We start from the raw sequence: 27,718 nt of genomic DNA, 5'->3' as shown, positions 1-27,718 counted from the left end.
ATACCATGGCCATACAATTATGAAACATGGTATAACTTTAGCAGCAAAATTGTAAGTTTAAAGCAACGTTAAATAGACACATTGCTCGCAGTCAACCAGCGTGTTTGCACAGAACTGTTGACCCACGACCTCCATTCGGCAAATCACGTTCCGTTAAATTGCCTTAAACAAAAATCTGCTTAGCCGTAAATAGTCATCTGAACCCTTGTGTAGATATTCAAAAAACAATACTTAAAAAAATTGCACCGCAATTCACTGTCGTCTGGGCGCAAATTCATGTAAACAAAGATTTAAAACTGGCCGCACGGACGGCAAGTTTTTGAGAGAAAAAATGTGGACAAATTTTTATGTAAAAGTTCAGAAGCGGTTACAACTTATCAGCTACATTGTTATGTAGCATAACAAGCGGTTATTGCCATTAACAGCGTTTACAAAACTACTAAGTTCAAATATTTTTTTTATTGTGTAAAGCGTGACTTTGTGTAATACGCTACTTATTTAAACCACACTTGACCCTACTTGGTGCTGAGTTTGTTCGTCAAAAAAGGCCGATGCCGAGTTTGTATGGTGCCAACATTCCTGGTGCCAGGTGGGTCCCAAGGTTTTAGCCAGGATTTGGTAAAAGGGTGTCCAAATTTGCTGGAAATTTTAAAACTGGGTGTCCAAATTGTTCACCTACAATAAATTTACATGTAAATGACAGATGAAGCAGGGTGTCCAAATTAAAAACAGGGTGTCCAAAAGACACCCAGACACCCCTCTGGCTAACACTATGGTGGGTGCAAGGTGTCAAGTTTTTAGGGCGCCTAGTTTACTAGGTGCCAAAGTGTCCGGTGTTCGGACTACATGTACATTACGTTAATATTAATTATTAAATGAATCATGCCTAAAAAGGCAGCATGTTCAGACCATTAGTGTGTTTAAGAGGAAGGACAAGCCATTTTTATTAAGTTTAGGTTCCTGATACCAACAAGAGTAACCAACTTCGATGTTGCTTTATTTTTTTCCTCCAGCCCAGCAATGGCCCAAGAGTACAAGACACACCAACATGTGGTAGAACAAGACCAAAGTAGAGAGCATACAACATGAGCGGTATACAACTTTGAAACTAGACACGGCCATGGAGGAAACAAGAAGTCACAACAGCTCAAAGGAACCAAACTCCATCCTTGATGACATGAAATATCTTGACACAGACTCCACTGCAGCATCGGTGGGTGTGTTATCAAGCCATGTTGTTCTACCATGCTTTGCTCAATTAAGCCTGGTTGGTATCGAAGATGGGTGTAGCGAGGCCACAACCTCAGCTCATCAGGAAAACTGTCCATACAGCACTCTTGTAAATTCAGAGACCAATATTCCACTAGATGCACACAGTAACGTTTCATTTAAACAGGGTTTGGATTCGTCAGCAGCCTTACCGTATGCAAGTCCAACTCATGATCTGGAGTTATCGCAGAAAAAGGGTGATGAAGAAAGCACAGTTTCCGCAGGAGAAACAAGGCCACAAAATGATCAACGGAACACATTAGAGAGGACTAGTACTTCCAAACCATGCAATAAGTACTCTGAAACAAACATCACAGGGTTCGACCATAGAGCAAAGAGTATTAGCGTCATACAACAGCAAGATGAAAACTTTGAAACTTTCCACGACGCCAATGATACTTTTGAGGATACTTTTGAGGAAATGATTCACTGTGACGGATGTCTTGATGAAGATTTGCAAATCAGGGACCGGTGTCCTGATGTTAGGGACAGTGAAAGTTTCTCAGTAGAAAAAAGGATTGTCCGTTCTTATCAAAAAACATCTTATCCAAATTTAAAATGTCCAGATCCGCTTCGTTTAAAAAAAGCATGGGAAGTTCCGTCCGATTGTGCCAAAGAAGAGCTGGGTGGATCTGTGCACGGAGAAGCCAGTGAAGATGTACAGCTCCATGTTGTAGGATGCGTCGAGTCTTCAACCCATCGGACTTTGTGTTCAGAATCAGCAACAAATGATGAAACACACCAGCACAATCTTCACTTACCTTCTCCGTCCTTCCCACCTTGCCTGGACTCGGACGCCGATCCGCAACTTGACCAGAAATCAGAACCTTCCCAACTAAATGCAGGACAAGAAGCATCTTTCAGTCTTTTTGATGAACTCCCAAGAGAAATCTTTCACAAAGTACTGAGTTACTTCTCTCTCCGTGAGCTGTGTGTGACCCTAGCTCCTGTCTGCCGAGCTTGGTGTGAATATTCCTATAGCCCAGTACTGTGGCAGGATCTGGATCTATCAGCGAATCCGGACATCAGCTCTAAGCAGCTTGACATTTTGCTAGAGAGAGCGACCCTCCTGAAGACACTGAGGCTAAGAGGTCGGCAACAGTTGAGTGTCTGTGAGATTGAGATGCTGGTGAAATGTCCGCTACTCACTCGACTGGATCTGGGTTTCTGTGATATTGTCAACAGGAGAATTCTTGTGGAGATCGTGAGATGCTGTCCAAGTCTCCAGGTATGTTATTGTTTTATTCAAAAGAAATTTACGTAGAAGAATTATAATTCCATAAGTATGTATGTAGCACGACACCAAGACACATTAAAAAAAAGCTATTTAAGTTAATGGTTTTTGTAATCAGGGTTGTACATATGGCGCCCTTACAAAATACTCAAAATACCCAATGAGCCCCAAAATGAGTTAAAAAATGTAGCGTCCAGATGAAATCACCAAGCGCTCGGACAAAAATTCTGGAAAATATTTATGACGAACATGAACCACAACAAGCCTTTAAATCAGACACGTGTATTAATTGTAGATTTATCTTTGGTATAAATACATGTAGTGTACAGCAGCTAGTACCGAGAAGTCAGGGTATTTATCAACCAATAAACGAAACCTTGTGTCCATTACTCATTGAGTTGACCCCGCCCTATCATGAGAGATACACTACTAAATATTGTACATTGTTCATCAGGGGCCCAAGGTTGACAATGCTATGGATGTTGAAACGAAAGGCACCCGTGGTAAAAGGCAAGATCACCGATCGGAGAGCAGGATAAGAAAAATACCCGGACGCAAATCTGAAACTTACATTTCCAGTAGAGGCTGTCGGACGATCATGCACAAAAAGGGATTCTAGTTTGAGATTAGCGGTGCTCGCGCAAAAATGGTTGCCACAAAATCTTTTGCATCAATAGTATTGCGTATTGTCCATCGTGCAGGAATGGTTTGTGTAGTCGCTGATGGTGCCGGATTGGTTTGTGCAAGAGCCGTTGGTGCAGGAATAATTTGGGCAATTTGATTATTGTGCAGATAAAGGCATCTGAAAGCACACAAACAAGTGCAACAAGGGTGTTTTTTTCTTTCATTATTTTTTGTGTGCAACCTTGATGACCAATAGACCGATCCAGTAGGCTCCACCCACGACGGACGTTTGAGCAAGAACATGTGGGGTTCACCGATGCCTTTCTGCACAACTCTGCCGCACATGCCAAGATACGTGCACGCATGTCGGACCTTATTTGTCGGGCCTTCATTGCGTTGTGATTGGTCAATACGCAATGGGGCAGAGCTTAATTGATAGGTCTATTGTGTTCATGTACCAACTTAATAATGATTTCAAATTAAACTTGTCTACTCACCAATGGCTGTACATTGCACCCAGCAGGTTGTGAATATGGAAGGGTGCGATCGTATCGATGACCAAGTAGCCGCCCAGTTCCCACAGCTTCCTCTCCTGAAGAAACTCAACTTATCCCACTGTACTAAGATGACTGACGAGGCTGTGCTGCTTATTGCTCAGGGATGTCTGGTCCTGGAGGAGTTAAATGTAGATGGGATACCATGGATCACTGACAGGTGAGAGCAATTTTTAACCTTAAAGGCACTGGACACTTTTGGTAATTACTCAAAATAATTGTTAGCATTAAACCTTACCTGGTAAAAAGCAATGGAGAGCTTTTGATAGTATTTACATTGTGAGAAACGGCTCCCTCTAGAGTACATTGTAAATATTTTTTTTTTTTTTTTTTTTTAGAATGAGGTTATTTCTCACTAAAATAATTTCTTACACAAATAGTAAGAACTTCGAGCCTGAAGCCATTTTTAGGCATTTGACACAAATTTGTGCCGTAAGGGTTTTTTTATTTTTATTATTACTCTTCATGGCAACTTCGATGGCCATTTGAGCCCAAATTGTCACCTATTTTTATTTATTTTTTTAATACATTTGTTGGGATACACCAAGTGAGAATACTGGTCTTTGACAATTACCAAACGTGTCCAGTGACTTCATAAAACAGCTCACACATAAATATGAAATTAAGTTAAGACAGTTGGCCTTTGGTTGTCATTTTACTGGCTTCAAGTATGTTACATACTTGTGCCATAACAGAACAAAAATTCATATGCAAATCTTACAAGACACTAGCCTATAATATCACAGCTGATGGATGTTGACATGTATGCAGAGCTACCTGTATGTTAGCATCTTGTAAAGTGTTTACAAGGTGATGCACCACTACATGTATCTGCTGCCATCTATTGCCAGAAACATGCCAGTGTGAACTTTCTGCTACATTATGCATTGCGTTTAAGGACACAAATGTCATGACCAGGGCCCAATGGGAGAACTTCCAACGCTAGGTGGCAGCGGACTAAAGCCCATTTCATACTTCCTGCGAATGCGAATGTGAAATGAATGTTGACGACACAAAATTCGCAACAAATATTCGCAGCAGTTCAGCTCTGCTCGACTCACTTGCGAATATCACGTCAACTTTGCTTCGCATTCGCAGGAAGTATGAACCGGGCTTTACCGGGTAAATTTCTATTGTTTAAGTAGTTCTGAACATGCGCATAATTCTGAGAACAATGGATTTGCCCGGTAAGTCTGCTGCCCTTTATCGCCAAGAAAGTCTCCTATTTCATAGCGCTGCTTTGGCACAAAAGGTAAAAGTGCTAATTATTTGTTGGCATGTACAAATATGTTAGCATCTTGTAAAGTGTTTACAAGGTGATGCACCACTACATGTATCTGCTGCCATCTATTGCCAGAAACATGCCAGGGTGAACCTCTTTCACAACACACAGAACCTACTGACTTAGCTATCTGATGGACAAAGCATTTTTTTTTGCTCAAAGACACAAATGTCATGACCAGGGCCCAATTTCTAAATTTCTATTGTTTACGTAGTTCTGAACATGCGCATCATTCTGAGAACAATGGATTTACCCGGTAAATCTGCTGCCCTCTATCGCCAAGAAAGTCTCCTATTTCATAGCGCTGCTTGAGCACAAAGGTCAAAGTGCTAATAAATTATTTGTTGATGTATGCAGAGCTATGTTAGCATCTTGTAAAATGTTGATAAGGTGTTGCACCACTACATGTATCTGCTGCCATCTATTGCCAGAAACATGCCAGGTTTAACCTCTTAAAGTGTTTACAAGGTGATGCACCACTACATGTATCTGCTGCCATCTATTGCCAGAAACATGCCAGGGTTAACCTCTTTCCTACATTACACAACACACAGGACATACGAACTTAGCTATCTGATGGACAAACCGTATGTTTTTTTGCTCAAGTACACAAATGTCATGACCAGGGCCCAATTTCATAGCCCTGATTTGGCACAAAGGTCAAAGTGCTAATTATTTGTTGATATGTACATGTATGCAGGGCTATGTTAGCATCTTGTAAAATGTTTATAAGGTGATGCACCACTACATGTATCTGCTGCCACCTATTGCCATAACCATGCCAGGTTTAAACTCTTAAAGTGTTTACAAGTTGATGCAACACTACATGTATCTGCTGCCATCATTTGCCAGAAACATGCCAGGGTGAACCTCTTTCACAAAACCTGAAGGTCAAAGTGCTAATTATTTGTTGATATGCATGCAGAGCTATGTGAGCATCTTGTAAATGTTTACAAGGTGATGCACCACTACATGTATCTGCTGCCACCTATTGCCAGAACCATGCTAGGTTTAACTTCTTTCACAACACACAGAACCTACTGACTAAGCTATCTGAAGGACAAAGCATTGTGTTTTTGCTCAGGACACAAATGTCATGGCCAGGGCCCAATTTCATAGCGCTGCTTTGACACAAAGGTCAAAGTGCTAATTATTTGTTGAAATGTATGCAGAGCTTTGTTAGCATCTTGTAAAATGTTTATAAGGTGATGCACCTACCACTACATGTATCTGCTGCCACCTATTGCCAGAAACATGCCAGGGTGAACCTCTTTCCTACATTACACAACACACTGAACATACCAGCGTAGCTACATTTTGCTGCTTATTATTGAACTATTGTGTACCTAATATATAATAATATATCATACCTCATACTATATTGCCTTTTTTTTTCGACATAATAATATACTGTATTATTGTTTTGTATGACAGCATTGAAATAAATGTTCCCGTTACTGTGTGTAGGCCTATATGAAGGACAAGGCAATAATGTTTTCTTGTTCAAGGACACAAATGTCATTGCCAAGGCTGCTTAGGCACAAAAAGTAGCTAAGCTTAAAGGGAAGGTATACGTTTGGTAATTACTCAAAACAAATATTAACTTAAAAACTGACTTGGTATAAGCATTGAAGAGCTCTTGATAATATAAAACATTGTGGGAAACGACTTCCTCTGAAGTAACGCAGTTTTTGAGAAAGAGTGAATTTCTCACTAAAATAATAAAAGACTTCTAGCTAAAAAGACTTCTAGCTAGAAGTCTTTTATTCTTATCTGAAAGCACACAAATTCGTCCAAAATTCGTGTTTTTTCTTTCATCATTTTCTCGCAACTTCGATGACCAACTGAGCCCAAATTTTCAAAGGTTTGTTATTTCATGCTTATGATGGGATACACAAAGTGAGGAGACTGGTCTTTGACAATTACCAAACGTGTACATTCCCTTTAAAAGCTTAAAAGAATTATGCTTACCAGAATAAGATTAACAGCTAAACTACCATGTCACATGACTGGTATCCTGCTCAATTCTGCTTAGCAGATAATTATTGACTCCTGCTCTAGACTGCTCAGTCAAATGAATAGTGTCTTCTGCTTATTTTTTTTCAGAGCTATTGAGTTGCTAGCAGCTGACAGATCTGGAACATTGAGGGCAGTATACCTTGATGGGGCGGAGCTTACTGACCTGTCAATCAAATATCTGATTGGATGCCCGTTACTGCACACACTCAGTTTGTCATTCTGTGAACAGCTTACAGACACGGCATTGAGTATGTTACAGGTTTGTATTTCTAGAATGAAATTTCATCTTCGGCCAAAGTTTTAAATTAAATTATAAAATTTCCTATTCAAGACAGTGGACACTATTGGTAATTGCCAAAGACTAGTCTTCTCACTTGGTGTATCTCAACATACGCATAAAATAACAAACCTGTAAAAACTTGAGCTCAATTGGTCGTCGAAGTTGTGAGATAATAATGAAAGAAACAACACCCTGGTCACACGAAGTTGTGTTCAGATGCTTGATTTCGAGACCTCAAATTCTAAATCTGAGGTCCCGAAATCAAATTTGTGGAAAATTACTGCTTTCTCAAAAACTACGTCACTTACGAGGGAGCCGTTTCTCACAATGTTTTATACTTTCAACCTCTCCCCATTACTCATTACCAAGTGAGGTTTTATACTAATAACTATTTTAAGTAATTACCAATAGTGTCCACTGCCTTTAACAATAAGGTTACCAGCTAAAATACCATTCAACGTGTTCCATCTCCATTTATGATTGGTATCCTGCTTATTATTGCTTAGCAGAAATGTGTAAAGCAATGGTTTATGCATAAATTTCTTGTTATGAGCCCTGTTTCTTTTCCCAATTGGAGACTTTTGGGACGCTTGGTGGCAGCAGGCTTATCAGATAATTCCATTGTTCTCGGTAATGTGCACATACTCAGAACTACGTAAACAATGCACAGTGGTTTAAAACCCTATGTGACCCCGACATCGACAAGTTTCTGTACAATAATCGGTCAAAATACCTTTATAATCGGTCAAAATACCTTTGTAATATCTCAAGCATGTCTCAATGTCATCTTTAGGTAGATAAAACGTGGTTGTCCATTAAAATAATCCACAATTTATCGCTCCGTGTCGTGATTCACGAATTATTGTGACAATTTTTATGATTTGGTTTTGAAGTCAAGAGAGGACGCTATATCTTTTGTGTGTAATGTTAATGTACACGATGTTTTTGGTTAAAAACAGCGTTCTGAAAACTTAGTTTTTGGGAGTGAAGGCGATCTTGCGGGATTTCGGCGCTATTTTATTTTCAAAGCTAAGTAGTCACTCTATCATTTTATGGAAAAAAATACCAAAAATGTGTTGGCCGTTGGTGGCCGATTGGGAAAATATCCAACGTTTTGATTTTTGTTTATTTTCCTTAATTTTGAGATGTAAACAGTTGCTTTTTTGAAAAATCTCATTTTCAGGAGTAAAAACTCATTTTCGCTAATTTACCGTGAATTTCTAGCCACAACGAATGGTTACTTTACTAATCTATTTCATATTTTTAGCATTTCGTCCAGGCCCTTAGTGGCGGTATTTTTTTTTATAAGTAGCATTTTTTGACATTTTAGTCGAAGATTTCAAAGCATTTTTGCCGTATCATCAAAACTTCGGGTCGTATTTAATTTTCTAGAGTGTGAAAGGTCACTTATACCGGTAATTTAAAAACAATATTTGTTTTCTCAAACAATTTTTTTTATGCCTACCCAGGTATTTTTTTTTAACATAAGGGTTTGTGATTTTTGCTGAATATAAACGTATGTCACAATATACGAACTACAATTCCTTAAAAAAACAAGGTAATAAATTTCAAAAAAATAAAAATTCTTCAACAAATTAGTTCCTCTTGTTCAAGTCACCAAAGATATGTAGTTATCTCAGAAAAAAAATCGGACCTGATGTCTGGGTCTTAAACCACTGTGCAATGGACATTTACCTGGTACTAGTCTGCTGCCACCTAGCGTTCCAAAGTATCCCATTTCAATAGCACAGTGATTTGAATATACTTTATATCCTAGACTGGACCATTCCACATATCTAGTGGGGAATGTTTTTTACTATAATACCAAAGCATACAAAATCTGCCACTATGGTTTAGCACAAGTGTCAACACAGCCCACACACATCCAACCCTCTGATAAAATGGAACCATTCCAGCTATCTGTTTATTGCATCAGCAGGCATGATATTCATCAAACTTTAGTTCTGATTTCAAATTTGTTTGCCCTTGGGAATATTTTTTCTTGAAATGTCTATTAAAGCCTACGTCATGTGTATGTATGTAGGTCAGTCCTTAAAATATTCCTACTTTTTTCCAAGGACCAAATATCATGCCTGTTTTAGGCAGAGCCATTGGCCCAATTTCATAGAGCTGCTAAGCACAAAAATTTGCTTAGCATGAAATTGTTTGCCTTGATAAAACAGGATTACCAACCAAATTTTCATGTGATTTTCAGGATAAGCTAAAAACAGTTGAATACCTGTAACAAGCAATATGCAACAAATGGAAATTTGGTTGGTAATCCTGTTTTTACCACTGTCTAAATGTGCCATACACCCTCATATTGATTGCACACACAACCTTTAGACCATACTTACCAACAGGATTGTCTGCACAACGTATACTTTGCATTTAGGGATAAGACGTATAAGTTTGCAATAAGAATAGTTTCTTATCTTCTTACTTGTTCTCCCATCAGAAGGTGAACTCACTGAAACATCTACGATTGAGGCGTGGAGTAGAATTCACCGAAGACGCCCTGTGCAGTTTCTTCTTAAGAGGCAACGTGCAATCTCTTAACTTCTTGGATCTCTCGGAATGCTCAGAATTGACAGACAAAGGCGTTACTAACATCGCTCATCGGTATGTATTGTACAATTGTTTGTATTGTTTTGGCAAGTCGGAGGGAGAAGTGTTTTCTATTTTCTGCAGGCAGAGATTTCATTTTAAAGCAACCTCGCTACTATGTACTGAGTATACAGTGCTAACACACATCGATGTATGGGTAAAAAACCAAAATTAATATTCTTTATACCCGATGCAAATTTAATATCTATTATATCGTTGCGCTACCCGCTGCCAAAACATAGAATTCGAACTGCCTCTAGCTACCGGGCAATCTCGGTTGTCTAGTTGTTAAGACACTGCTCTAGAATTGCAAGGGTCGTGGGTTCGAATCCCACCCGAGTAACATGCCTGTGATATTTTTTCACAGGACTCGGGAAAGTGCTGAGTATACAGTGCTAACACACATCGGTGTATGGGTAAACAACCAAAATTAATATTCTTTATACCCGATGCAAATTTAACATATATTATGACTGTGTATGGTTTTCTGTTTTAACAGTTATGATATAACATAAATTTTCTTCTATCCGATCCCGAAGCGTGTGGCGTACCAACCATTAACCACATCCACAACCACACAGGAACAAAGAACCATTCACAATGCACATTGTACATCTGCATGATCTGGTTCTCTCCTCTACATAGCACTTCTGAACCGTGCAATCAACTGGTTTGCAACCAGACTATATGCTTGCTTTGACCATAAAAATAGAACCCAGAGAACGGTGAGTGTGTTATTGTGCATAGGGTTCAACGTGTTAGCTAGCGAGCCGTGCACGCCGTGTTAGCACAGCCAGTTGGGCTGAAAACACGGGCAAAAATTTGATGCACGGCTTGGGTGAAGCCGTGCTGTCTAATAGTTTCAGTGAAAATTACTGAACTTCTTTTATTATTTTGTTGTTGTTGAACAGTTCAAACAGCAGTTGAGTAAAATTAGCAGATTTCCTTCTTCTTTTTGAATCAAAATTTCAACGACGCAACCATAAAACAATCACTCGAAGTTGCCTCGAAAATGCTGACCACATTGCGACCACACAAAACACAACGCACAAACTACACATTACACAACGCACGTGCAAATTACATGTACACAACGCAAGCGAGACACGCAGACTTCGTTTTAACAGTCATCGTCATCGACCGTCATCAGCAGGCAGCATGAACTCCATGCACGCGTGGTATGATAGAGGCAAATTCACACGCGTTTTCATTCAGATTATTTTAGGTACCAATCTCATCTCCAAGATCCTACAAACCATCGCGCACTTGATTTTTCTACTATGACGTCAGTATCGGTAACTGAGTGACACGCGGCGCAGTGCACCTTTTACCGCATACATTCTGCCGTTGCTTTGTAGACTGGTTCCGCAGTTTTCCCAACTCGATGGCGGCAAACATGACGATCTTTTTTCCTTCTAGAAATTCAAGGACACATCGTTTGTTCGTTGTAGAGTTTGTTTGAAACATCAAGACTTTTTTGAATTTCAATGTTTGCATCTCTTGGGTGTTAATGCAGTTGACAAAACGATGTTTATTTTCCGCTCAAAAGGTTTAAAAACTGGTTCATGTTTCTTTACAAATCTCAAGTCTGTTTTGCTGTAGACCTCCCAAATTTATTTTTCAATGCATGGTGGAACTACTTAAATGGCACTGTCTTTCGTAACTGTTTGTTCTTTATTCTCCGCAGACTGTTTACAAATTGCCTTTGACCCATTTTCAACAATTAAACAACCTATAAGACTTAAACGTTATGAAACCTAAACAAATACTAAGGAAAATATTAATTACCATGATCATTCAGTTTAAATTAAGCAAACAATTCTGGTACATGTAAATCACTCTTGGCATTTTGATTGGTTGCAAATACTTGTGTGAATTATTATTTTACATTAACTAATTGATTTGTTTAAAATAAATACAAAAACTATTATCAGCTTCTTGACCTTAGGCCTATAGTTCTTAAATCGAATGGACAAGAATGGATAGAAAATTTACATTAGTAAATGATAACCCTTAATTTCTTCAATACCTCTTCATTTCTTTTAGTCTTTAAGCAAAAATTTGTATCAAGAGTAACACATGCCCAAAAATATTTTGTTGACAGCAAACTTGTACTGCATTATTTGTATCGCTTTTGAATCATTTCAGGCTAAATGGGTCCAAGCTCCATGGTCCAAGTAACTGCTTTAAACTTGCCTAATATTGACCCAGAAACATTTTATACAGTTTAATAATGTATAGTGGACGTTGATCACGTTTACAATTTTTGAGTTGAAAACAAAACAAAAATTAAATCAATATAGTTTACTTGTAACAGAAATAGATACCACAAATGCATCAGAAACCACCAGAGAGCACCTACAGTAGCCAGAGCTTCCAGCCGTAGATTTCACAAAGAGTTAGGACTCGTCTTATCACGAGTTAGAATGAGTAACTCGTCTTAAGTTAGGATTAATCTTAAGGTCTGCATGCTACAGTGCAGGGTTGGGACTCGTCCTAAGTCCTAAGAACAGTCTGAAGTTAGGAAGAGTTTTGTGAAATCGCCGGCTGGGCCCTTAAGGGGGGGGGTGAGACAGACTTGGCGCTGCGCGCTCGTGTTGTGTGCTTCGCACACAATGTTTCTATTTTTTGTAGTGATTTTAGGTTGCACTCCCAATTTTTCAGTTTGCACTCCCACTTTCCAAATTCCTGGCTAAGACACTGATGGGGTTTCGTTGTGAGACCATTCTTATGGGCGAGCGTTCACCTTTTTTATACGTGTATGGCAAAATATTTTGCCATGCAGTAGACATCACATTGACCAATGAAAACACTAGTAATGGTTTATGTGCGATGCCATCTTGCCATTTTGCCATACACGTGATGCTCATTTGTGTCACGTGATGCTCTTTTTGCAATACAAGCGCGTCACGCGATGTTCATTTTGCCTTGTATCGATCTGCCATGTCCACATACGACACAGTGGGTTTTATTTCTGTGGTCTTGACACACGTCAGCAGTCAAGTTACACTTGATTTGTTTACTCTGAGCGGCGGTGACTTGTGACTTTATAACTAAACTGATGGGTTTTTTTACTCGCAAAGTAAGAACAAACAGTTGTGTACTTATGTTGAGAACAACTGCAAGTTGTATTAAATCACTTGATGTTTTGTTTATCGACACGGAAGTTGGAGAATTGCAAAAATTTTGATCTCATTCACCTCAAGAACGGGAACGGAACGTCTGTTTTTCTGGTACCTGGATACCCGGTTACTTGGCACTAGGCTTATTCTACTTGGTGGGCATGTAACAAGATATCATTATTTATTGCTTTCAGGTGTTCCCAACTGAGTAATATTGCCCTTTGCTGGTGCTGGAATGTTTCTGATGTTGGAATTGATGAGATAGTACAGCACTGTAGGTAAGAATAAAAAACCTTCCCCTTTTTTTGTGGAAATTTTCTTGTGACTGATTTAGCTTAGTGCGCTACATACTTGTCAGCACAGATTGTATACTCCCCCAGGGAGCTGAGATGGTTTAAAGACACTGGACACAATTGGTAATTGTCAAAGACCAGTCTTCTCACTTGGTGTATCTCAACATTTTAAGCATAAAATAACAAACCTGTAAAGATTTAGCTAAATTGTTCTTCGAAGTTGCGAGATACTAATTAAAATGAAAGAAAAAACACCCTTGTCATATGAAGTTGTGTGCTTTCAGATGCTTGATTTCGAGACCTCAGAATCTAATTCTGAGGTATCGAAATAAAATATGTGGAAAACTACTTCTTTCTCGAAAACAGGGCAAGCGCCAAATTTCTGCGCTAGCTGTGTAAAGGCTGGGTCATACCAAACTAGTTCTCAAAATGTCCAAGTTGTCCTAAAAGAAATTGAAGTGGGTTTTGTCTGGCTGGACATATAGCTTTGGTTGGAAAATGTCTATAGTGTGAAATAGTTAGTTAAATTTTCTAATTAGAAAGAATCACTGGTATAGGCATGGTAGGCGTGTTTTGGCTTGGGATTACTCGGCGGGCCAAGGGACTCCCCGTATTAAATTGAGCAGAGGATTTAGGTTCAAGAGTCAATTAATAATTTTCCCTTTGCTGTGAAAAGCTGTGAGACTTCTTAGAGTTTTTAGTGTATTTTTGAATATTAAGCATTTTGTACAGTATGCTATGGGAGTATATCTAGTGGGGTGCACCCTAAGGACATCTTGCTGCACTGAGACTTAGGAATTATTGCTGCCCTCAAGTCTTAGGAAGTATTGCTGCCCTCAAGCCTTATGAAATACTGCTGCCTTCAAGTCTCAGGAATTTTTGCTGCCCTGTAGTCTAAGGAATTATTGCTGCTTTCAAGTCTTAGGAAATATTGCTGCCCTCAAGTCTTAGGAAGTCCATTCTGCCCTTAAGTCTTAGGAAAAATTGCTGCCCTCAAGTCTCAGGAATTATTGCTGCCCTCAAGCCTTATGAAATACTGCTGCCTTCAAGTCTCAGGAATTTTTGCTGCCCTGTAGTCTAAGGAATTATTGCTGCTTTCAAGTCTTAGGAAATATTGCTGCCCTCAAGTCTTAGGAAGTCCATGCTGCCCTCCAGTCTTAGGAAAAATTGCTGCATCTTGGTGGAATAATGATCTTGCTACACATGTATCTGGATAAGTGGTGTGGCACTACTAGAGTCACAAAAGTTAAGAGCAAGCCCTGGACTCCTAACCATTCTCTTTTTACTGTGTACGTGCTGAGTGTCTGCCCTAGCTTTGTAAGTGAAGAATTCCTAGTAACGTGGAGTAGGCAAGTGTGCAAGCCAAAATGCCCTGATAAAAGTTAAGAGCAAGCCCTGGACTCCTAACTATTCTCTTTTTACTGTGTACGTGCTGAGTGTCTGCCCTAGCTTTGTAAGTGAAGAATTCCTAGTAACGTGGAGTAGGCAAGTGTGCAAGCCAAAATGCCCTGATAAAAGTTAAGAGCAAGCCCTGGACTTCTAACTATTCTCGTTTTACTGTGTACGTGCTGAGTGTCTGCCCTAGCTTTGTAAGTGAAGAATTCCTAGTAACGGGGAATAGGCAAGTGTGCAAGTCAAAATGCCCTGCTAACCTATAAAATAGGCTTCAACATCTGGAAAGGTCTTCACTAACACCATGTAATGACTGTCTCTAATTGAGTTGGGGTGGTTCTGAAAAGAACCATTGGTTTCAGCTCGACGTGCGATCAGTATGCTCTAATCGTCATTGGTGTCCCTGCTACTACAAACGCTGACTCTTTGCTTACGGTGTTAAACTGGGCCAAGAAACCTTCACCAAAAAAAATCAATTTAAACATAAGTTAGAATGTTGTAGTTTATTTAGGATTTTTGTTTCCTTTTTTAAGTCATTGTCTCTTAATATTTTGTATTTATTCATACTGGTTTGTTCCGATTCTTGTATTCCAGCGAGCTCAAGTATTTGGACATTGTTGGTTTAGACAAGGTCAAGGGTCAATGCTTTACAAGGATTCCTGATGCTCTACCCAGACTCACCTTTCTGGATCTGAGGCAATGCAACTTGGTAAGAACAATCTTTTTGTAACAAGATGAAAAATCTGAGGGATTCTGAGGTGTCAAAATTTTCCTTGTGGTTTATATGCAAGCCCTTTTGGTTGCTTAGCGCTTTGCAACAGCTACATGCAAGTCTAATTTCTCAAATAATTTAACGTGACAGTGTCGTGATTCAATTCAATTCAGTACATGTTTTAATAAACATTTTTGAATTGAATTGAATTGAATTGAACTGAATTACGACACTAGTGGCACTTGTCGCCCAGGCCTTAATGGCACTATGATACCATGTGGTGAATGCATCGAATGCTCAATCATTCAGATTGTCCTCTTCACATGGTCACTAAGCCTGGGTGACTAGCAAAACTTACTACTCCACTTGTCGAGCCTCAAGGAGTTGGGACCTAAATGCTGCACTATGATACCATGTGGTAAATGCATTGAATGCTCAATCATTCAGAATGTTTTTTTCACATGGTCATACCAAGGAGCTCCTTTTTATAGCTCCACGGCCACGCCAGTCTCCAATAAGACCATGAGATCAATGCGTCCGATATTGCTACATGTCTTGATTGATCACTAAATGTCAAACTAATGGATTGTATGATGGGTGCTAACAGAAATGTAATCTCTTATCCACTCCACATTGGTATTTGGAACAAATTTCCGAGGCCATTAGCGATATTTCAGAACTTTGTGGAGCTTCTTGAGAAATCGTTTCCTTTGAAAATATTACACACATGTATATGTAGGTGTTATTTTTGCATTGAGGATAATATAGTTTTTTTTTAACCCTTATATACGTGTAGTATTTAATCTCTTTTGTGCTTGGATTAAAAAAGCTGGAAGGCAGAATATAACTAAACAAATTCTGAAATCTGAAGAAAAAAACACACTGACAAATTACAGGCTTTGAGTTCCATCGTTGAGAGTGCAAGGCCATTTCGGTTCTGCAAAAGGCACGTCCGATTTTTTGGAAAATTTTCAAGGAGCATCAAGGCCAAGATCAGGGCAATTGAGGCCTGTTTTGTTAATAAAAATTTACAAAATATTACAATCTGAATTACGTTGTTAATTAAAGGCCTTGGTAATTGTCAAAGACCGGTGCTCTCACTTGAGAGTACAAACATGCTATTCTGAAGCAAAGAAGTCAAGATACCAAATCTGTTAAAAAATCATCAAGGTTGCAAGAGAGTAATGAAAGAAAAAACACTCTTGTTCCTAAACAAAGGCTTCAGGTCTGAAGTCTTTTAATAATTATCTCGTTCTCAAAAACGAAGTAACTTTACAAAGAAGGAAGTTTCTCATGATGTTTTATACTTTCAACAGCTCTCTTGTTGTTATTTGTTTCATCACAGATAAACGACACGATCCTGATTGATCTGGTGAAGACAAAGCCTGGTTTGAACATCATCAATTACTACGGTGAAGAAGTCACCCCAAACATGCTATTCTGAAGCAAAGAAGTCAAGATAACAGACTTTTGGTGCTATTGGAACCTGGACTTCTCAGCGACAGTCTTCCGGCCATGTTTGATTGACGCCAACAAGATACACGATGAAGGGATTTGCAGACAAGCTCAGGAAATCACTCAAAGTGAGTCTTACAAAACTATTTAGATTTGCTCGGTTACATTAGGCCAATTCATTGAGCCCACCCATTAGAAACTGCCTAACAATAATAATAATAACCAGTTTTTATACAGCACTTTCGAACCCGAAGGGCGTCTCCAAACGTTCCAACATTATTACCCCTGGTCACTTGGCCATTATAATTCATTCGTTAAGGACACTGGACACTATTGGTAATTGTCAAAGACCAGTATTCTCACTTGGTGTATCTTAACATATGCATAAAGTAACAAACCTGTGAAAATTTGAGCTTGATTGGTTGTCGGAGTTGCCAGATAACTATGAAAGAAAAACACCCTTGTCACACAAAGTTGTGTGCTTTCAGATGCTTGATTTCGAGACCTCAAGTTCTAAATCTGAGGTCTCAGAATCAAATTGGTGGAAAATAACTTCTTTCTCGAAAACTACGTCACTTCAGAGGGAGCCGTTTCTCACAATGTTTTATACTATCAACCTCTCCCCATTACTCGTTACCAAGTGAGGTTTTTTGCTAATAAATATTTTGAGTAATTACCAATAGTGTCCACTGCCTTCAAACCACCTAGACAGCCTTGGACATGTTGGAAACAAATATGCACTATTAAACTAGTTCTCTATTAAACACTTTCGTTTACAGCGTCACAGTCAAACATGTAAAAAAAAATGTGAACCTGTAAACCATTGGCTTTACTTCAAAGTGAAGTGCCGTTATAATCTAACCATTTTTTTGACTTTGGCAACAAATCTTCTCTTCTTGTAAAATTCATCCTACAGTTTATAACAAATTGTGATGACAAATCAAAAATGTGTCCAAGCCTTTACTCAGGCCTGTGAAATCTCCGCTTTAAAGAGGATATCCGCTTTCTTATTGATCAGGCAAATTTTTTGTTTAGTTGGGGTTTTTTTTTGTGTTTTTTTTTCCCCGAAAGTTTTTGTTCTCTTTCCTTATAAACAATGTAAGCTTTGCATGCCTTATATAAGCTTGGCAACAATAATGTACAACCACAATAATGGATTAATGGGGTGCCCCAATTCGACCAGTGAAAAATGCGTGATGCGCGCTCACTTGCCTTTACACAGTCATTCTTACATCATGTAGTGTTTCAGCTTTTTGTGAGGGTCCACTCACAGGCCTGTTTACTGCAGTTGTGCATACTGCTGTAATCATTGGCATTAGTTGATTTGTTCGACCTTGCCAGATGGTTTCATTTTGCTATCCTGTCTTTGGTCTTGTTGGATGTCCTGTAAGACGCAGAAGTGCGTATTCCTGTCACGCTTGTGTGATGACTAATATTATCACACCTAATATATATTTGGTTTGCGGTAACACCATGTGTGTTTCTACTTGCGAGGTAGAGTTTGTTCTTAGAGAACTGTCTTGCTTTATTCTACTACCGCAGAATAGATGTTCGGGGAAGACTTCTCAGTTCTGAAAAGAACTGTCCTGCTTTTTTTAAGAACTATTACCCGGACGGATGGTAAAGAAAATAGGCTGGGACTACTACTTTAGCTTATAGGATTGTAGTTAACTGCACTACCGCGGGGTCAGTTCTTAAATTGGTCTCAACGTTTCAACTAGCTTGCTCTAGTCATCGTCAGGAGACTGTGACACCTCTTGTTACTGTTGATCCACCAATCAGAATTGAGGATTCAAGTTGGCTTAAAGATTTGTATTTGTTGTCAGTCTTGCCCAATGGCTTGCATGTTGTGTTTACTATTTTTGATGTGAGGTTGAACAATTTACTAGAGTGGGATTTGAACCAATGACCTGAATTAACGTGCTGGCGCTCTACCAACTAAGCTATCTAGCCCTACGTATGTTGTCGGTCTCCTTATTTTGTCAATATATTTGTTCCAGGTGGTATTTGATTCTCTCGTGGTTGATTTCCTCCTTGTTTGAATACTTGCCGGGTGGTTAAGAGCACCGGATTCAAGCTCTGGTGTTTGATCAGCAGAGGGTGGGTTCGAATCCCAGGGGTGACACTTGCTACGTAAAATTGGGGAGGTAGTGCTTTCTGCTCTACCGGCCAGGCTTCGGACCGATGATACCCAAGCCTACATCCGTATGGAGTGTAAAAGAGGCAACCCTGTTTCAGCCCTAGTATGTTGATCCTCGTCGCCTTTTTGATCAATGTGAACATTTATGTGGATGTACACACATGGTACATGTACTTATACACTGGTTGCCCGTAACTGTTTAAATGACTGGCCATTAGGACCCGCCGTCGATTTCACAAAGAGTTAGGACTCGTCTTATCTCAAATTAGGACGAATAACTCTTCCTAACTTAGGATTAATCTTAAAGGAACACGTTGCCTTGGATCGGTCGAGTTGGTCTTTGAAAAGCGTTTGTAACCGTTTTTTTATAAAATGCATATAGGTAGAAAGATGTTGTAAAAGTAGAATACAATGATCCACACAAACATGCCTCGAAATTGCGTGGTTTTCCTTTTACCTTGTCGACTAACACGTCGGCCATTTATGGGGGTCAAAATTTTGACTCCCATAAATGGCCGACCATGTTAGTTTGCACAGTAGAAGGAAAACCACGCAATTTCGAGGCAAACTTGTGTGGATCATTGTATTCTACTTTTAAAACATCTTTCCAACCATATGCATTTTATAAAAAACGGTTACAAACGCTTTTGTTTTGACCAACTCGTCCGATCCAAGGCAACGTGTTCCTTTAAGATCTGCATGCTACACTGCAGGATTGGGACTCGTCCTAAGTCATAAGATAAGTCTAAAGTTAGGAAGAGTTTTGTAAAATCGACGGCCGTTAATTTGTCATTTCACTGGTCCATCAGTTTGTACACAAGTCCTTATTTCAAATAAACTCAGTGCTTTTCAACACTGAACTAGCCAGTCGGACCACTTGGAGTGAATTCTGTTTGGTTCTCATTTGTTTTAAAGCCATTATACACTTTCGGAACAGAAATAAAATAAAAGTTCACAGATTTACAAATAACTTACAGGGTTTACAGAAGGTAATGGTGAAAGACTTCTGTTGAAATATTGTTCCATGAAATGCTTTACTTTTTGAGAATTACGGATTTATTGTAATTACATGTCATGACATGGCGAAACGTGCAGAAACAAGGGTGAGTTTTCCCGTTATTTTCTCCCAACTCCGATGACCGATTGAGCCTAAGGTTAGTTATTTTATATATAAGTTGTGATACACAAAGTGTGGGCCTTGGACAATACTGTTTACCGAAAGTGCCCAATGGCTTTAACTGGTATTTGGCCAGCGGTACACTGTTAATGAGAGGAAAGTGCTGTCACAGTGGCTCGTCTTAGGAGAAAATGCCTTGGTGCCCTTGCCCTCCCTTTAAGAAAGTGAAACATACAGGCCTGTGTACAAACTAATTATAGTTGTTATTGATAGTATTTTTAATTATTAGTTCGTGGAATAAGCTAATACAAATTTAATGAGATAGGCTATTTTTGTACAAGTTATCTAATAAGTAATTTTTGCATTAGGGATAAAGAATGTAATTTTGTTGTTACCTTCAATACACTGATTTATATCAAGCACTGTAATTAAAGGAACACGTTGCCTTGGATCGGTCGAGTTGGTCTTTGAAAAGCGTTTGTAACCGTTTTTTATAAAATGCATATGGGTAGAAAGATGTTGTAAAAGTAGAATACAATGATCCACACAAACATGCCTCAAAATTGCGTGGTTTTTCTTTTACCTCGTCGACTAACACGTCGGCCATTTATGGGGGTCAAAATATTGACTCCCATAAATGGCCGACCATGTTAGTTCGCACAGTAGAAGGAAAACCACGCAATTTCGAGGCAAACTTGTGTGGATCATTGTATTCTACTTTTAAAACATCTTTCCAACCATATGCATTTTATAAAAAACGGTTACAAACTCTTTTGTTTTGACCAACTCGTCCGATCCAAGGCAACGTGTTCCTTTAATGTACATGTTGTACTTTCTTGAGGTCTGTGAAAACAATCCACAGGCAAATCACTTGGATGGGATTCAAACCCATTACCATTACATTGCTAGAGCAGATGTTTTACCATTAGACCACAGGGCTACGTAGCCTGATGTTTAGAAGCAATTGGTACTTAGCAATTTTCTGCTGAGCAAAAAATGAGCAGGATACCAGTTACAGATGCTGATTGGTATTTTGGCTGGTAACCTTATTCTGTTGAGCATAATTTGTTCAGGCTTAAGCTACTTTGCAGCTCTATGAAATCTGCTTACCAACCCAATGACCCGTAGTGTATGTAAAGTTGCATAGAACTTTGTGGACCTTTAAAAACACTTTACTTGAGGTTTTGAATCTATGGAGCTCTCTCTACTGAAGGCACATACTGAGTGAAATGGCTTCACACAAATATCCCATGCTCCAGATTTAAATGTCAAGAAATCCATTCACTTTCAGCTTTCTTAGGTAAGGAACACCGTACCCATAAATAACAATATCTGCAGAAGTGCCAAAAACAGCAATATGTTGTTATTATCAAGACGTCAATTTTCATCTTCTTGAGGCTCTGTAAAGGGCGGTCTGATAATTAAGGTCATTCTTGTCTTGTTGACCCATCAAGAATGTACTCACAAGGGAGGAAGGAAGATTGCAAGGTTGCTTGTTCAACATCCAGCGTTTTTTTATCAACATTCCTTCATTGTGATTGTAGATAAAATACACTTGGGTTTAATTTGATCCTTCCTTTCTTGGTGGATGTTTCCTTCCTCATTTTCTCGGCGTAGTCCCGTGATTGCTGATAAAATCCACAGGGGGTTCATTTTTTCCCCTTTTTTTTTCCCTGTCTTCTTTTTCTTCTCTTCTCATCATTTCTTGGTGGATGTTTTCCAACCACATTTTCTCTGCGTTATCCCGCAATTGCTAATAAAGTCCATAAGGGTTACTCTTTTTTGTCCATATCTTTTCTTTAAGAAGTTTTCCAAACTCATTTTCTCATTTTTTTTTGTATTTTTTTTTGTGTCTCATCTTTTCTTGGTGGATGTTTTCTCGGCGTAGTCCTGTGATCGCTGATAACATCCACAAGGGTTTCATGTTTTTTTTCTGGGTTTTTAATTTATTTTTGTATGTTTTCCAAACTCATTTTCTTGGCGTAGTCCCATGATTGCAAATAAAAAGTCTATAAGGGTTTCATTTTTTCCCTCTCTACCTTTCTTGGTGGATGTTTTCCCAACCCTCATTTTCCCGCCGTAGTCTCCGGGATTCTCAAGAGGATGGCCTAGTGTGTCTTTCCTTGAATCTAGATGCTCTAGTGCGAGCGTAATAAAGGGGGAGGTACGTGCCACTGTGCTTCGATGATACTTCTACCCTCTTCTTCATCGTCAACATTATCTGTTTAAGGTTGTTCACCTTCATCTCAAGATGCCTTGCTCTCCTTGTCTCATTATACTCAAGATGTTTCTGAAGAGATAGAACACAGCGATGATTACTCTTGGGCTAAATTAAGGCTGAGCTTAATAGAGGCAATTGCCACTTCATATTAGCTGTAGATGGCTGTGACGGAGTCTCCTCCATGCAAGTGTCAATAAAACTCTAATTCTGATTTTATATTGGACCGCAGGGCTTGGAATACTCACTGGACTGGCGAACAGTAATTTTAGGGCTCGGCCAATAACCTAACAACAATTTTGTTTATGCAACATGACTCTTTTAAAAACAACCCTTGGTTGAATGGGCAACCCTTGATAATAAGCGTATGATAGGCATGGTGTTCTTCCTACTTGAGCTGGATTTTCAATTATTTAGGAAATCTGTACAAAGTTACGATTATATAGCTAGCCTGAAAAGTCTGTTAAAGACACTGGACACTATTGGTAATTGTCAAAGACCATGCTTCTCACTTGGTGTATCTCAACATATATGCTTAAAATAACAAACCTGTGAACATTTGAGTTCAATCGGTCGTCAAAGTTGCGAGATAATAATGAAAGAATAAACACCCTTGTCATACGAAGTTGTGTGCGTTCAGATGCTTGATTTCGAGACCTCAAAATCTAAATCTGAGGTCTCTAAATCAAATTCGTGGACAATTACTTCTTTTTTGAAAACTACTCCACTTCAGAGGGAGCTGTTGCTCACAATGTTTTATACTACCAACCTCTCCCCATTACTCGTTACCAAGTAAGGTTTTATGCTAATAAATATTAGAGTAATTACCAATAGTGTCCACTGCCTTTAAAACCTACACCATGCGTACTAGGTCAGCCCTGTGCTTGACAAAATGTTTTCTTTTTTCTTTTTAAGAACCAGACAATGACATCATGCCTGGTGTATGAATTCCTCCATTCTATTCACAATCAAATACTTTCAGTAAGTTCCAATCACCCTTCCAAAATGTCATCAAACAAAATAAAGAAAAGGGACAACTTCAGGTTATATTTTGTGTTTACCCTTTCACTGATGTACACAAGCAGTGTATACTTGGAACTTTTTTTGAGTCCCATGAACAAAATTCCATGGGCAAAGCACTAAGGTGGGATTCGAACCCATGACTTTTGCATTTCATCTGGGAAACGTTACTGACAGTAACACTTCTGAGATTCAAATTTTGGGGGATAAAAACTGATATATTTTTTTTCCATAACCACATTATTTCAGAGTAAAATGATTCTGAAAATGCTTAGTATCGAAAGCTGCTGTACTTAAAACAAAGTAAGTTTGTATTGCCATTAACTTTGGGAGTGATTACTAAATGTATACATGTACCTTCTCTTTAAAGACACTGGACACTATTGATAATTGTCAAAGACCAGTCTTCTCACTTGGTGTATCTCAACATATGCATAAAATAACAAACCTGTGAAAATTTGAGCTAAATTGGTCGTCGAAAATGCAAGATAGTAAGGAAAGAACAAACACCCTTGTCACACAAAGTTGTGTGCTTTAAGATGCTTCTTGGTGGATGTTTTCCCAGCCCTCGCTTTCTCGCCGTAGTCTCTGGGATTCTCAAGAGGATGGCCTAGTGTGTCTTTCCTTGAATCTAGATGCTCCTCTGAGGATAGTATTTCCGGACGTCTTTTTCCTTTTGACACTGAGCCCATATAATAATAATAATAATAATAATGATAATAGTACTTATACATGTATGTATGGCTATTTCTAGATTTCTTTTTGCGGTGAGCCCATCTAAAAAACATGATACACGCCAACTATAAAACTAAATATACCATGTAATTGACTTTGTCACATTTGCTCCGATCTACATTTCAGCTGAGTACAGGCCTTTGGGTATACTTAAAACACTTGATGTTGTGCTCCTGGTGAGCCGCTCACTGTATAAAGCATTGGGTGATCTGCTTAAATTGACATAGTCTAGGGAACACACATTCAGGTGATTTGGCTTAACTTTATTAGTCAAATTGTCAGAAACTTTCATTTTGTGTTTTTCTCTTGGTATGCGTGGATTGTTCTTTGTGTGGTATTTAAACCATGTTAGGGTTGAAACGTCAGGCCCTTTATTCTTTGAGAAGGACTCTGCTAGGGTTGAAAAATCGGCCCGTTAAGCCTTTGAGAAAGACTCCGAGAAAGACACTGAGTCTTTCTCGAAGGCTAAATGGTCTGACGTTTCGCCTCTAGCAGAGTCTTTCTGGAAGGCTAAATGGTCTGACATTTGGACCCTAGCAGAGTCTTTCTCGAAGGCTAAATGGTCTGACGTTTGAACCCTAGCTGGTCTTTCTCAAAGGCTAAATGGTCTGACGTTTCGTCAAATTTTCTTGAATTTTAAAGGACGTTTGGATCCTAGCCGAGTTTTTCTTGAAAACTAAATCTTCTGGCAATGAGACCCTAGCAAAGTAATTCTCGGAGGCTAAACAGGCTGACGTTAATTCATGATATTGGCCCGATACTCTAGCTTGTGCATGGGCTGAGATAAATGTGTCGTGCAGTGCAGTCTTTTTGTCTTGTCTGGAATTTAAACAAGTGACGCAAGTTTCTGTCAAGCTCTTCCTCTAAGTGTCACTTGTTGGACTTTCTAGTATACGTTTCTTGATTACCGTCCCGTTAATGTGTATAGTGCAGATCAACGTGTCAAGATTGATGTTTTTAACATTATTGCTTTAATCCTGTGACATGAACATGTGGTAGTCTGTTTAAAAACACCTCCCTGTTAACTCTTGTTGAAAGGTATAGTACAACATGGACATGAGTAGTAAATTAAATTTGTTAAGACCGAGTTATAAATCTGACTTAATGTGCAAGAAAAATGGGCCATCAATCATTGTTATGTACATAATGAACTTGGCCAGTATCCGTGACCAAACATTAATCAATTTTGTTGTTTTCATGTTAACGTGTGCTTGTAATTTGATTAAATTTCTTTGGATTGGGTGCATGTATGAATGTTTACTGTTCGCAGGAAGTATGAACCGGGCTTTTCACGGTTTAAAGATAATGATGGTAAAATGCTTCCCTTAAAATATTTCTTGATGAGGTTCCGAAAAAGTTTGAGAAATTAGTAAAACAATGTCACAAAAATCATTTTCGTTTCAGGTGTGTGTCAGGAGATGAAAATTGATTAAGCATGTACTACATGTTTACGTGACTTTTCTGAAAACATTGCTCTGTGAAATTATTTCTTTTTTGTTCTCAAGCACGTGACGACTGATGAAGTTGAAACTTCTTCAGGTAAATTTATTATATACTGTCATTCACAGTGAGTAGGGATTCATGTCATGCCCGAAAACTTGATCTATAGAAGGTATCAAAACCCTTTAACGTTCTCTTCAAGAGATGAACAACAATGCCTTCAAGAAAACAATTTCAATCGTGGGGTGATACATGCCAGTAATGAGTCCAATCCACCTGTAGCAATGATAAGCCCCGTGATTATTACGCTGTTAAAGACCCTGTACACTATTGGTAATTGTCAAAGACCAGTCTTCTCACTTGGTGTATTTCAACATATGCATAAAATAACAAACCTGTGAAAATGTGAGCTCAATTGGTCATTGAAGTTGCGAGAAAATAATGGAAGAAAAATACACCTTGTGACACAAAGTTTTGTGCTATTAGATGCCTGATTTCAAGACCTCAAATTCTAAATCTGAGGTCTCAAAAACATCACTTCAGAGGGAGTCGTTTCTCACAATATTTTATCTTATCAACCTCTGCCCATTACTTGTTACCAAGAAAGGTTTTATTCTAATAATTATTTTGAGTAATTACCAATAGTGTGCACTGCCTTTAATGTTCCTTCAACCGCGCCCCCATACTCACGGGAGCGATTTGTGGAACACTCCCACGTTTTCCCCCCTTCCATGAAATGCATTAGCACTTGATACATCAAGTCATTACACACCTGTCAGATGTTTTCTTGAATCTTGGATGTAAACATGTACACTGTAGGAACAATCCCACTGCCTACATGTGTAGTACACACGTACCAGTGCACAGAAACATGCTTAAAATCTGTCAATGGGTCATGCTCTAAAAGGCTCTGGGCACCTTTGGTCAGTTGGTAATTGTCAAGTACCACTTTTTTCACTTGGTGTCATAACAACTTATATACGCATAAAATAAAAAAAATCTGTGAAAACTTGGACTCAGTTGGTTGCAAGAGCAAAATTTAAGGAAAAAACACTCTAGTTGCACAAATTTGTGTGCTTTCAGATCCCTAACAAAAGGCTTCAGGCCCGATAAAGACATTTAATACTTGAGCGAGAAATTTATTTTTTCTCAAAAGCCAGAGGGAGCCGTTTGTCACGATGGTTTATACTATCAACCGCTCTCCATTGCTCAATACCTAAGTACGTTGCTCAACATCAACCCCAATTCCTGCCTCAACTCAAATCCCTTCCCCAACCACATTTTCTGTGGATCCAACATTTCAATTCCATTCTTACACCTACTTAAAGAGCTTGACAAAGTTGTTCACATGTTTTAATTATTAGGCAAGCCTAGACAGTTAAATCTGGTTGCCATTCATGTCTTGTGTTTAATTGGAATGGGGATTGAAGTTGAAGCTGTCTTGTTTCTAAGTTTGCACATCCCCTCTGACAGCATGCAAATAAATCAAGTGAGTTTATACAGTTACTCTAACCCATTGCAAATTGCGCTGTCATGGTTGATGTATCACATGGTTTCTCTACAGCTTATTTAAAGAGATGGCACAAGGTTAGTCTTGGGATAGAACAGAGCCTTAATTCAGGCGTCCAGTTTTCACAAAACTGTTTAGGTGTTGTTGTTGCTGTTGTTGTTGAGTCACTCAAGTCGAGTGTGAGTCTTGAGTCACTTGGGTTGGGTCAATGTTCGAGTCTTAGTTTTGAAGTCTTATGTCCCTTGGGTTGAACCCGAGCCTTGGGTTGAACCCGAGTCTGAATCTTGAGTCACTTGGGTTGAGTCAATGTCCGAGTCTTAGTTTTGAAGTCTTATGTCCCTTGTGTTGAACCCGAGACTGAGTCTTGAGTCACTTTGGTCAAGTTGAAGTCGGAGTCTTTACACACTTCATTCAGTTGAGTTCAAGTCAGAGTCCCAAATCACTTGGATTGAGTTTAGAGTTGGTGTTTGAGTCTTGAGTCACTTACATGTAGGTCAATATCTAAGTTTTGATCTTAGGTCACGTGGGTTGAGGCCTAGTTTTGGGAGTCTTGATTTGCTTTGGTTGAGTTCAAATCAGCGTCCTAAGTTACTTAGTTTGAGTCAGAGTTTGAGTCTGAGACTTGAGTCACTTCTAGGTCTTATGCTAGTGAGAGTCTTGATATGTTTCAGTTGAGTTTAAGGCTGAGTCCTGAG

General features: G+C 38.9%; 1 protein-coding gene across 1 annotated transcript in view; it reads left to right on the top strand.

Moving 5' to 3' along the window:
- Window positions 1-1,040: 1,040 nt before the first annotated feature.
- LOC139935896 (uncharacterized) overlaps window positions 1,041-27,718 on the top strand; it is a 76,932-nt gene continuing 50,254 nt past the window's right edge. The window contains exons 1-7 of the mRNA XM_071930515.1: window positions 1,041-2,497; window positions 3,651-3,841; window positions 7,070-7,241; window positions 9,721-9,884; window positions 13,186-13,269; window positions 15,271-15,385; window positions 16,734-16,971. Coding sequence (XP_071786616.1) covers window positions 1,121-2,497; window positions 3,651-3,841; window positions 7,070-7,241; window positions 9,721-9,884; window positions 13,186-13,269; window positions 15,271-15,385; window positions 16,734-16,832 — 2,202 coding nt within the window. The 5' untranslated portion in view covers window positions 1,041-1,120 and the 3' untranslated portion in view covers window positions 16,833-16,971. The remainder of the gene's footprint in view (window positions 2,498-3,650; window positions 3,842-7,069; window positions 7,242-9,720; window positions 9,885-13,185; window positions 13,270-15,270; window positions 15,386-16,733; window positions 16,972-27,718) is intronic.

Source organism: Asterias amurensis, chromosome 4 (genome assembly GCF_032118995.1).
Source record: "Asterias amurensis chromosome 4, ASM3211899v1".
Lineage (NCBI taxonomy): Eukaryota > Metazoa > Echinodermata > Asteroidea > Forcipulatida > Asteriidae > Asterias > Asterias amurensis.
This window is presented reverse-complemented; position numbering and strand designations above follow the sequence as displayed.